The sequence below is a fragment of the Salmo trutta genome, chromosome 10 (genome assembly GCF_901001165.1).
Source record: "Salmo trutta chromosome 10, fSalTru1.1, whole genome shotgun sequence".
NCBI classification, from domain to species: domain Eukaryota; kingdom Metazoa; phylum Chordata; class Actinopteri; order Salmoniformes; family Salmonidae; genus Salmo; species Salmo trutta.
Genome location: NC_042966.1, coordinates 5,759,892 through 5,772,851, shown reverse-complemented (window position 1 = coordinate 5,772,851; position 12,960 = coordinate 5,759,892). Strand labels below are relative to the sequence as shown.

General features: G+C 42.0%; 1 protein-coding gene across 1 annotated transcript in view; it reads right to left on the bottom strand.

Annotated features, from left to right (window-relative positions):
* Positions 1-831: 831 nt before the first annotated feature.
* The window catches only part of nhlrc2 (NHL repeat containing 2), a 63,912-nt gene continuing 51,783 nt past the window's right edge, over positions 832-12,960 (bottom strand). Inside the window, exons 9-12 of the mRNA XM_029764183.1 lie at positions 6,023-6,145; positions 5,528-5,737; positions 5,034-5,250; positions 832-1,286 (exon numbers count right to left, since the gene is read on the bottom strand). Coding sequence (XP_029620043.1) covers positions 1,024-1,286; positions 5,034-5,250; positions 5,528-5,737; positions 6,023-6,145 — 813 coding nt within the window. The 3' untranslated portion in view covers positions 832-1,023. The remainder of the gene's footprint in view (positions 1,287-5,033; positions 5,251-5,527; positions 5,738-6,022; positions 6,146-12,960) is intronic.

The window sequence follows — 12,960 nt, the reverse complement described above, 5'->3', positions numbered from 1 at the left end:
ACAAGCTTTTTCTGCATATGGAACATTTCTGGGATCTTTTATTTCAACACTTTACATGTTGCATATATATTTTTGTTCAGTATAAGAAAACATCTACCTCCATTCGAGAATGTCAAACCTTCCATGTTTGATGGGTGCATTAAACTGTGCTCAGGATCAGACAAACTGATATCTCGTCTATGACACATTTCAATCCGTCTACCCACCCTCCACAGATCCTACTAAAGCAAAGTGGACATCGAAATACCTGTGGCAGACTGGGAGGTTACCTTTGAATACATCAATACCCATTCAATTTGAGGGCTCCCAAGTGGCGCAGCGGTCTAAGGCACTTCATCTCAGTGCTAGAGGCGTCACTACAGACCCTGGTTAGATTCCAGGCTGTATCACAACCGGCCGTGATTGGGAGTCCCATAGGGCGGCGCACAAATGGCCCGTCGGGGTTAGGGTTTGGCCAGGGTAGGCCGTCATTGTAAATAAGAATTTGTTCTTAACAGACTTGCCTAGTTAAATAAAGGTTAAATAAATCAAAAATATATAATAATTTACTCCAGGCATTGTTTGATACAATTTAAGGACTTTAAACTTTTTATTTATTTATTTTACCAGGTAAGTTGACTGAGAACACATTCTCTTTTACAGCAACAACTTGGGGAATAGTTACAGGGGAGAGATGAATGAGCCAATTGTACAGTACACTTATCTAAGACAAAGTTAGATAGGATTTACCCCGAAGGGGAAGGAAGCAAGTAGGGTGTGCGGGCTTATCCTTTTGGGGGGTATCCAAACTTTGTTGAATTAAGACCGGGTTTGACCTTTTCTTCCCCTTTCCATGCTATTTATGATATCTACTTTGTTTAAACATCTACTCCTGTGATAAATGATTTGTTACTGTTATCGTTTGTGTTCAAAAGGAGCTATCAAAAGGATTTGTACATTGGTAAAGTTGAATCTTCATTTAAAAATGAAACATATTTGAAACACAAAGCCCCAACGAGAGGGAAGGGCTAAAGGCTTGTTAAGTTAGAAGGCATGAGCCAGCGTCACGGTAACCGAGCCGTTTCTGGGTGTAGAGCCTATCTGGAGAGGTTGCGTGAAGGAGGCGGCTTTCATCATACAAGCCCCGCCTCCTGCCAGACAGCAGTAAACCCAAACACTCAGGGTGAGGGAGGGGCTGGCCTCTGTCGCCTTGAGAACCGCTGGAAGTATGGCAGGGATGGAGAGGGGCTGGGAAAGATTTGTGATGTCCCCGGTCACCACCTGGTTCCCTAGCAACCACTCGTTACCTGTACAACACAGGAAATAGTTAAGCAATATCCTATTTAATGGCACACATACAGTCAACTCATCATAGAATAAAATAATATATAAAATAACAGATAACAAGCACACATTTCACTCTACCAAGACATAATATCTTAACATAACATAAATGGTAGTAGTATCTGTCGACAGACTGGGAAGCAACGCCAATTTTTCGTCCCTAATAATTTGGACAAATCACGAATCACCAGTCATGCTTCTAAAATGCGCCACCATGTTTAAACAAATTCACCCTCAATCTGCATGTTAGTGTCAAAAGACTGTCGTTGACTCACTGTCTGTGATGGCTTATCAATCAAATTGAACGACTGCATTTAAAAAGCTCTACCATCCACTGATATTCCCTCAGAGAGCGAGAGAGAAACAAAGAGAGGCAGAGTGACAGACACATAGATAAAGAGAGCTGCCTGACTTGCTGGCTGGCTCTGCTGAGTAATATCAAACAGGAAATGTGGTGGGCTGTTACTCTATAGGGCTGAGTCCCAGAAAGAACTAAACATCCATACTTTCTTGGGACTGTGAACGCTCACTGACTATGGCCGCGTCCCAATCTTGGTTTCATCAATCTACACACAATACTGCATAATGACATTGCGAACAAACAGGTTTTTAGAAATGTTTGCAAAGTATTGAGGCTTTACTATGAGACTCAAAACTGAGCTCAGGTGCATCCTGTTTCCATTGATCATCCTTGAGATGTTTCTACAACTTGATTGGAGTCCACCTGTGGTAAATTCAATTGATTGGACATGATTTGGAAAGGCACACACCTGTCTATATAAGGTCCCACAGTTGACAGTGCATGTCAGAGCAAAAACCAAGCTATGAGGTCAAAGGAATTGTCCGTAGAGCTCCGAGACAGGATTGTGTCGAGGCACAGATCTGGGGAAGGGTACCAAAACATTTCTGCAGCATTGAAGGTCCCCAAGAACGCAGTGGCCTCCATCATTCTTAAATGGAAGAAGTTTGGAACCACCAAGACTCTTCCTAGAGATAGCCGCCCAGCCAAACTGAGCAATGTGGGAGAAGGACCTTGGTCAGGGAGGTGACCAACAACCCCATGGTCATACTGACAGAGCTCTAGAGTTCCTCTGTGGAGATGGGAGAACCTTCCAGAAGGACAACATCAATGCAGCACTCCACCAATCAGACCTTTATGGTAGAGTGGCCAGAGGGAAGCCACTCCTCAATAAAAGGCACCTAAAGACTCAGACGATGAGAAACAAGATTCTCTGGTCTGATGAAACCAAGATTGAACTCCTTGGCCTGAATGCCAAGCATCTCGTCTGAGGAAACCTGGCACCATCCCTACGATGAAGCATGGTGGTGGTAGTATCATGCTGTGGGAATGTTTTTCAGTGGCAGGGAGACTAGTCAGGATCGAGGCAAAGATGAACGGAGCAAAGTACATAGAGATCCTTGATGAAAACCTGCTCCAGAGTGCACAGGACCTCAGACTGGGGCGAACGTTCACCTGCCAACAGGACAATGACCCTAAGCACACAGCCAAGACAACACAGGAGTGGCTTTGGGACAAGTCTGTGCAGCAACGCTCCCCATCCAACCTGAAATAGCTTGAGAGGATCTGCAGAAAAGAATGGGAGAAACCCCCCAAATACAGGTGTGCCAAGCATGTAGCGTCATACCCAAGAAGACTCGAGGCTGTATTCACTGCCAAAGGTGCTTCAACAAAGTACTGAGTAAAACAAAATACATTTGCAAAAATGTCTAAAAAGCGGTTCTCTCTTTGTATTGTGTGTAGATTGGTGAGGAAAGAAATCAATGTAATCCATTTTAGAATAAGGCTGTAACGTAACAAAATGTGGAAAAGGGGTCTGAATACTTTCCGAATGCACTTTATGTGGGGAACAGGGTGCTATATGGGACGCTACCATAGTCCCTGGGGACTCAAGCAGAATCTGTGGTGGTAGCATTCTACCCACAGGTTCCTGCAGCAGCTAACAACTTAAAAGGTGCGATCTTTAAGTTCAATTCCTTGTATTAAAAACAGTGTTCTTTTATTTGTAATTTCAAGTTAACCGTGTTCATACAGGTTGTGCTTTTAAATGTCCTCAGGCTCCCAGTGGAGAAATTTAGAGGAAAATGGGATCTAAAATACTAGTTGAGACGCTGTGCATGGCTAACTTGACTGACTGTGATTCCTGTTCCTTCATTGATCCAATAAATAGTTTTTTTTTAAACCTAGATCGTATATCTCATATTTAATATAACATATCTCGTAGACAGCAAGGCTTCTCCTCTTATCAAAATGAGCCTTGATGTCATTGTTGAATTCAATTATGTGGTCCCTTGTATTCTTGTGGTCGTGAATGTAGTAAATGTATACATTTTAATCATTAGAACCTGAGGTGCCATTTGCAATCAATTGAGGGCCACACAACCTCAATTACTTAATTACTTTGTTACTTTTGATCAAAGCACAAATAGTGGAAATAATTGATCAAGTAACTGACAAAGGAAACTGAGGTGTCCCGTCAATCCAACAGGATGGAATATCATTGACACATTGCAAAACCACACTAACGCTGGTAGAACATCCCTTTAATTCGGAGGACTGACGATGGGAGTAAATAAGGCCATACACCGATGCTGTGAACACTTCAAGGCATAGGCTATTTTGCCCAGTGGCACATTCCAAATATAAAAGATTGGAGTTTAGGCATCATTCATTGTAAGGGACGGGGCCATTGAACATAAGCTCAACAAAGGCCTAGTTAGAGACAACAGGAGCGGTAGAGATACTCTCAATGATCGGCTATGAAAAGCCAACTGACACTTACTCCTGAGGTGCTGCCCTGTTGCACCCTCGACAACCACTGTGATTATTATTACTTGACCCTGCTGGTCATCTATGAACATTTGAACATCTTGGCCATGTTCTGTTATAATCTCCACCCGGCACAGCCAGAAGAGGACTGGCCACCCCTCATAGCCTGGTTCCTCTCTAGGTTTCGGCCTTCCTAGGGAGTTTTTCCTCGCCACCGTGCTTCTACACCTGCATTGCTTGCTGTTTGGGGTTTTAGGATGGGTTTCTGTTCAGCACTTTGAGATATCAGCTGATCTAAGAAGGGCTATATAAATACATTTGATTTGATTTAGAGAGAGACTGAGAACAGGAGTGTTTGTGAAGCTAAGGGCATGTCTGGAAAGAGGGAACAAAGCGAGAGAAAATATGCAACTACATCAGTCAGCATGTCAATTTGTATTTCAACATATGGTGTGAGAGTATGTGTGTGTCTGCTGCCTGGGACAATCTGGCACAATATCTAAAATATCCTTCACTCCTATCCCAAGGGCTAGGCTGTTGTTTAACCATTTTAAAAAGATAGGCGTCGCCTGCCAGTGGGTTAGGTGGAGCTATTGAGAAGGCACGGCAAAAAGGGCCTAGGGATTGGAATGCCCCTACGACCCCCGATGTAAGGTTTATTTCATCTCCAGGTTTGCGTTGACCTTGAACGGGGGAGTGGAAACTATAATGCCCCTCAAACCACAGCAATTTAACTGGAACACTCACTGGAGCCCATTACAGAACATTCAATTGAAAGGGAATGTTTTAATAATTCTCTAACTTTTTAAAGCTTTTTACAGGCATGAATGGGAACAGCTTCACAGTCACGTGAACAAGGTTGTTTCAAAATGTTGACAACATTGTGCCCTACTGAACGTTACACTGGTGTAATTTTCATTACCTTCTGCTGACAGGGTCCAAAAGCTGGGTGCGTCTTCAGTGAGCTTGGTGCCCTCTGGTAGCGATAGCACCAGCTCCAAGTTGACAGTCTGTCCTGGTGACACTGCCAGTGGTGGCATCTTCACCCTAGAAGCAGATTTGGGGAGTTTGGGGACTTTACAAGGTCCAGAGGACTTAGTTGGTGCAGAGTCTACCGCGTCCTCCACTGAAATGGGGAACTACAAGAGAGGGAGAAAGAGTCAAAGGAAAAGCAAGCCCCATAACATCTATGGCTTTCCACTTGTTCTCTCTTAAAAAACGTTTGCGCAGAGGTCCGGTAATTTCAAACCAAAATGTTTTCGGGCAAACTGTACTTTTTTAATATGAAGGCTTCTGAACAGATAGATAAATGTTTATTCACACACACACACACACACACACACACACACACACACACACACACACACACACACACACACACACACACACACACACACACACACACACACCCCTCACCAGTGACACAGTCTTGGTGTCCAGGTCCAAGACTTTGATGTGGTGGTTGTTGGTGTCAGCTACATACAGCACCCTGCCCCCCTCCCCGACACACAGGCCACCAGGCTCATTGAAGCTGGACTCAGTCAACCCTGGCCCTAACACGTCACCAGCTTCCCCTGTCCCAGCCACAACCAGACACTGCCTGGTTTTTGGGTCCACCACTTTGATCTGAAACAAACAAACACAGCAAGGCTAAGAGGGATTTGATTTGTGTGTACAACCCGTCCAAACATACATGCACTCTGCCCTGAAGGCCTACTGTCTTTTCAAGAAGCAATCTCCAATCTCACAGCAGAGAATATGAAGGCTTTACATATGAATTGTCTACTGGCTGTTTCAGAGAAAACATCCAATGACATCCCACAAGCTCTTCCTCTTGTTTACTTTGTCACTGATGTGAAACCACATGTCCATAAAATACAGTGTAAACATTACCACGTCTGAAAAACGGACCTTGTGGTTGTAGGAATCCGCCACATAGAGGAGGCCTTGGTCAGGAGCCCAGGCCACACCAAGGGGGTGCTGGAGCTTTGCGTCCACTCCTTTCCCGTCCACGTCCCCAAACGCAAACAGGTTCTGTCCCCCAAAAACACCACATGAACAACATGAGTGACGTTACATGTTTCAATTCATTTCAATGCCACTTTAGTCATCCATACATCTAGGGCAGGGGTGTCAAACATACGGCCCAATTGGAGGGGTTCCAATCCGGGCCACATATTTTTGGGGACATTTAGTTTTTTTTGGGGGGGGGGTGGGACGTCTCAATATACTTTCAAATAACTAAACCCAAATTAAAACTGTGTAGGAAGAATAATAGACCTACATTTATACAGTTTCTTGACTGTCCAGCTCGCTTAATAAATGACTCAAATGAAAGCATTGAAAATTCACCAAACTATGGATAGAGGAAATGTTGCTAATTTTCTGTGTGAAGCTCGTTGAAGAGTGAATGCGGCCTCTGGGGCAAAATTTGTTTGGCCCTAGATCAGGGGTGCCAATTTCAATTTAGCAGCCTTGCCATTTTTCAGAGTATTAGGAATCTGAACTGAGTCAACTATTTGTTAAATGAAGCCTTCTGATTGGCCAGAGTATAAAGATTGACTTGATGATGAAGCAGTGCATGGATTGTATTTCAAAGTGGTACTACATTAAGCCTTTCCTCGACAAACCATCTGAAGTTTCTAAAGACAGATTACTCTCATATGTATAAAATAAAAAAAATAAAAACATTGAAAACAATGCTCTGCTTGAGGGAGGTTAGTGTAGGTGTGTATTCATTGTGCACACCATGTAAAACATTTTGCAACGGTTTGCTAATGAAAACGAGTGTTTCTTAAAAGGTCCAATGCAGATGTTTTTATCTCAATATCAAATCCTTTATGGGCAACAATTAAGTACCTTACTGTGATTGTTTTCAATTAAAATTGTCAAAAATAAATAAAAATAGCTTCTTAGCAAAGGGCAATTTCTCTAGCAAGAATTTGCCTAGGATTGTCTGGGAGTGGGGAGGCGAAAACTGAAAATGAGCTGTTATTGGCAGGGAGGTGGAATTCTTTCTTATTGGTCTATTAACTAATTTACCACATGGTGATGTCACCATGGAATGCCAAAAGTCCATCCCACCAAAACAGGTTGAAATTTTAGGCAGTCTTTTTCAGAAATATCCTACAAAATGTTATGCTGTTTTCAAATGAAACACAATACCTTGCTCTTGTTAAAGGGAGACCCAACCCGTTGCTGGCAGCAGTGCAATAAGGGACAGAGTGAGACATGATTGCAGTTAATATGCCGCCATTGTCAATGGTAGAGGATGTCGGCTTCAATACCCTAATGGCATATCTAGAACCAGAATACAAGATGCCATTTCGAAAAACCGTGACGGTCATGATGGAGAAATTGTACAATGATTGTTCTGCATGTACAAAGCGCGAGCCATACGTGGTTCAACAAAAGATTGCTGGACGTCTATGAACATCACTGCAACGAGCCATCACATTGATGAGAAGTGGGACATGAAGTCCCATGTACTGACAAATTAGAACATGGAGGAGAGACAACAGAGAACATAAAACAGCATTAATACCATCGTTGCTTAGTGGGTGGGGAACAGCAGTAAGGTGAGTGCCTTCTGGTAGGTAGCCAGGACTGAGGTAGATTGAAAAGCATTGCCCCCTAGCGGTCACACAGATGACCATCTCTGTTAATTCATTTCATTTAGATATATAATTTTTTTTAAACGTTTCAAATTTTAAGAAAATGTTTACATGTATCACATCCCTAGCACAAGTACTAAGCGTCGGTAAGGCTAAGCGGAAATGGACAAAGGAAATTCAGTCCTTTGTGCCCTGGCCTAAACATCCTCACCGGACACAAAATTGGTCGTTTTTTTTGGTAACAACAGCAAAAAGGTCCATGTGAAGATGCCGGAGGAAACAGGTACAAAAGTATCTATATATCCACAGTAAAATGAGTCCTATATCAACATAACCTGAAAGGCCGCTTAGCAAGGAAGAAGCCACTGCTCCAAAACCGCCATAAAAAAGCCAGACTACGGTTTGCAACTGCACATGGGGACAAAGATCGTACTTTTTGGAGAAATGTCCTTTGGTCTGATGAAACAAAAATAGAACTGTTTGGCCATAATGACCATCATTATGTTTGGAGGAAAAAGGGGGAGGCTTGCAAGCCAAAGAACACCATCCCAACCGTGAAGCATGGGGGTGGCAGCATCATGGAGGTGCTTTGCTGGAGGGGGGACTGGTGCACTTCACAAAATAGATGGCATCATGAGGGAGGAAAATTATGTGAATATATTGAAGCAACATCTCAAGACATCAGTCAGGAAGTTAAAGCTTGGTCGCAAATGGGTCTTCCAAATGGACAATGACCCCAAGCATACTTCCAAAGCTGTGGCAAAATGGCTTAAGGACAACAAAGTCAAGGTATTGGAGTGGCTATCACAAAGTCTTGACCTCAATCCCATAGAAAGTTTGTGGGCAGAACTGAAAAAGCGTGTGCGAGCAATGAGGCCAACAAACCTGACTCAGTTACACCAGCTCAGTCAGGAGGAATGGGCCAAAATTCACCCAACTTATTGTGGGAAGCTTGTGGAAGGCTATCCGAAACGTTTGACCCAAGTTAAACAATTTAAAGGTGATACACTCAATTAGTATTTGGTAGCATGTAAACTTCTGACCCACTGGGAATGTGATTAAAGAAATAAAAGCTGAAATAAATCACTCTACTATTATTCTGATGTTTCACATTTTTAAAATAAAGTGGTGATCCTAACTGACCTAAGACAGGGAATTTTTACTAGGATTAAATGTCAGGAATTGTGAAAAACTGAGTTTAAATGTAGTTGGATAAGGTGTATGTAAACTTCCGACTTCAACTGTACGTCCGCATTGTGTACATCTGTCATGTTTCTGAGGGGATCCTTTTTAAAGAGCACAATTCCCAAACTCGTGATTTGTTGGGACTATTGTCTGTCTGAAGAGCACCCTCCCCGGAATTGTTTTTCTCCCCTTTCAAAGGGGCCAAGAGAATTCCACGTGTTCCCCAGACCTAGTGCTGTTGCCCTAGGTCTGGTATTTCCGAGACTGCACTATAAGCCCAGTGGTTCCCAACTCCAGTCCTCGAGTACTCCCCAAAAACACAAATTTTTGTTATGGTTTTAAAAAACAGAAAGCTTATTTAAATAAGTATTCAGAACATTTGCTATAAGACTCAAAATTGAGCTCATGTGCATCCTGTTTCCATTGATCATCCTTGAAATATTTCTACAAGTTGATTGGACATGATTTGGAAAGGCACACACCTGCCTATATAAGGTCTTACAGTTGACAGTGCATGTCAAAGCAAAAACCAAGCCATGAGGTAGAAGTAATTGTCCGTAGAGCTTTGGGACAGGATTATGTCGAGGCACAGATCTGGGGAAGGGTACCAAATAATTTCTGCAGCATTGAAGGTCCCCAAGAACAATGTAAGAAATTTGGAACCACCAAGACTTCCTGGAGCTGGCTGGCCGGCCAAACTGACCAATCAGGGGAGAAGGGCCTTGGTCAGGGAGGTGACCCTCTGACAGAGCTCCAGAGTTCCAATGTGGCGAACCTTAAAGAAGGACAACCATCTCTGAAGCACTCCACCAATCAGGCCTCTATGTTAGAGTGGCCAGACAGAAGCCACTCCTAAGTAAAAGGCACATGATAGCCACTTGGAGTTTGCCAAAAGGCACCTAAAAGCAAAAGGTGAAGGGGTCTGAATACTTTCCGAAAGCCTCAAAGAATGGCACCTATTGGTAGATTGGTAAAAAAAAAAACGTTAAAAAAAACAGACATTGAATATCACTTTGAGCATGGTGAAGTTATTAATTACACTTTGGATGGTGTATCAATACACCCAGTCACTACAACGATACAGCCGTCAATCCTAACTCAAATGTCGGAGACGAAAGAAACAGCTCAAGGATTTTACCATGAGGCCAATGGTGACTTTAAAACAGTTACAGAATTAAATGGCTGTGATAGGAGAAAACTGAGGATGGATCAACAAAATTGTAGTTACTCCACAATCCAAACCTAATTGACAGAGTGAAAATAAGAAACCCTGTAAAGAATACAAATATTCCAAAAGTGTTATGTTTGGGGAAAATCCAACACATTACCGAGTACCACTCTCCATATTTTCAAGCATAGTGGTAGCTCCATCATGTTATGGGTATGCTTGTAATCATTAAGGACTAGGGAGTTTTTTTTCCATTTTTTTCCATTCAAAACGGAATGGAGCTAAGCACAGGCAAAATCCTAGAGGAAAACCTGTATCAGTCTGCTTTCCACCAGACATTGGGAGAATAATTCACCTCCCAGCAGGGCAATACCCTAAAACACAAGGCCAAAAATAGTTGCTTACCAATAAGACAGTAAATGTTCCTGAGTGGCAGAGTTACAGTTTTGACTTAAATCTGTTTTTTGACTTAAATTCCACAAATTAACAAGGCACACCTGTTAATTGAAACACATTCCCAGTGACTACCTCATGAAGCTGGTTGAGAAAATGCCAAGAGTGTGCAAAGCTGTCATAAATGCAAAGGGTGGCTACTTTAAAGTAGTTTAACCTTTCTGGCGCAGACGTTCTGCTAGCGACCCACCTCGACAACATCCAGTGAAATTGCAGAGCGCCAAATTCAAAATACAGAAATAGTCATAATAAACATTCATAAAAAATACAAGTGTTATACATCGGTTTAAAGTTTCTTGTTAATCCAGCCACTCTGTCAGATTTCAAAAAGGCTTTACGGCGAAAGCATACCGTGCGATTATCTGAGGACAGCGCCCCGCTTACAAAAGCATACAAACATTTTTCAAACAAGTAAAGGAATGACAAAAGTCAGAAATAGCGATAAAATTAATCACTTACCTTTGAAGATCTTCATATGGTTGCAGTCACAAGAGTCCCAGCTACACAATAAATGTTTGTTTTATTCGATAAAGTCCCTCTTTATATCCCAAAAACTCTGTTTCGTTCAGTAATCCACTGGCTCAAAGGCGGTCAAAACATGCAGACGAATACATCCTAATAGTACCGGTAAAGTTTGTCAAAACATGTCAAATGATGTTTATAATTAATCCTCAGGTTGTCAATTGTCTAAATAATCAATAATATTTCAACCGGACATTTTTCAGAAAACAAGCCTGAAACAATGTCTAAAGACTGTTGACATCTAGTGGAAGCCATAGGAACTGCAATCTGGGTCCTAACCCATTACTCTATAGGCATTCAATTGAAAATACACATATAAAAAAAATCCCACTTCCTGGATGGATTATGCTCAGGTTTTTGCCTGCCATATCAGTTCTGTTATACTCACAGACATTATTTTAACAGTTTTGGAAACTTTAGAGTGTTTTCTATCCAAATTATATGCATTTCCTAGCTTCTGGGCCTGAGTAACAGGCAGTTTACTTTGGGCACGCTTCTCATCCAGACGTCGAAATACGGCCCCCAAGCCATAAGAAGTTAACCTCTATAGGATCGGTGGGTCCCTTTTCAAGTTATGAACTTGAAAAGTTATTAACCAATTAGGCACATTTGGGCAGTCTTAAAAACCTCTTACATCTAGATGTTCCGCTAGCGGAACACCTGCTCCAATATCCAATGATGGGCGTGGCGCGAAATACAAATTCCTCTAAAATCCGAAAACTTCCATTTTTCAAACATATGACTATTTTACACCATTTTAAAGACAAGACTCTCGTTAATCTAACCACACTGTCCGATTTCAAAAAAGCTTTACAGCGAAAGCAAAACATTAGATTATGTCAGCAGAGTACCCAGCCAGAAATAATCAGACACCCATTTTTCAAGCTAGCATATAATGTCACAAAAACCCAGAAGACAGCTAAATGCAGCACTAACCTTTGATGATCTTCATCAGATGACAACCCTAGGACATTATGTTATACAATGCATGCATGTTTTGTTCAATCAAGTTCATATTTATATCAAAAACCAGCTTTTTTACATTAGCATGTGACGTTCAGAACTAGCATACCCCCCGCAAACCTCCGGTGAATTTACTAAATTACTCACGATAAACGTTCACAAAAAACATAAATTATTTTAAGAATTATAGATACAGAACTCCTCTATGCACTCGATATGTCCGATTATAAAATAGCTTTTCGGTGAAAGCACATTTTACAATATTCTCAGTAGATAGCCCGGCATCACAGGGCTAGCTATTTAGACAGCCACCAAGTTTAGCACTCACCAAAATCAGATTTACTATTAGAAAAGTTTGATTACCTTTGATGTTCTTCGTCAGAATGCACTCCCAGGACTTCTACTTCAATAACAAATGTAGGTTTGGTCCAAAATAATCCATAGTTATGTTCCATCAGCGACGTTTTGTTCGTGCGTTCTAGACACTATCCGAATGGTCAATAAGGGTCGCGCGCATGGCGCATTTCGTGACAAAAGATTTCTAAATATTTCATTACCGTACTTCGAAGCATGTCAACCGCTGTTTAAAATCAATTATGCCATTTTTCTTGTAAAAAAGCGATAATATTCCGACCGTGAATCTGCAATTAGGTAAACAGCCGAAAGAAAATACAGCACGGGGTCGACTCGTGCACGAGCATGAAGCCCTTTGTCCGCTGATAGACCACTTAGCAAAAGCGCTCGTGTGTTTCAGCCAGGGCTTTGAATTACGTGATTCAGCTTTTTCCCGGGCTCTGAGGGCCCATGGAAGCCGTAGGAAGTGTCACGTAACAGCAGAGATCTTTTGTAATGGATAGAGAATCAAGAAGGGGAAGAAATGGTCAGACAGGGTACTTCCTGAACAGAATCTTCTCATGTTTTGGCCTGCCAAATGAGTTCTGTTA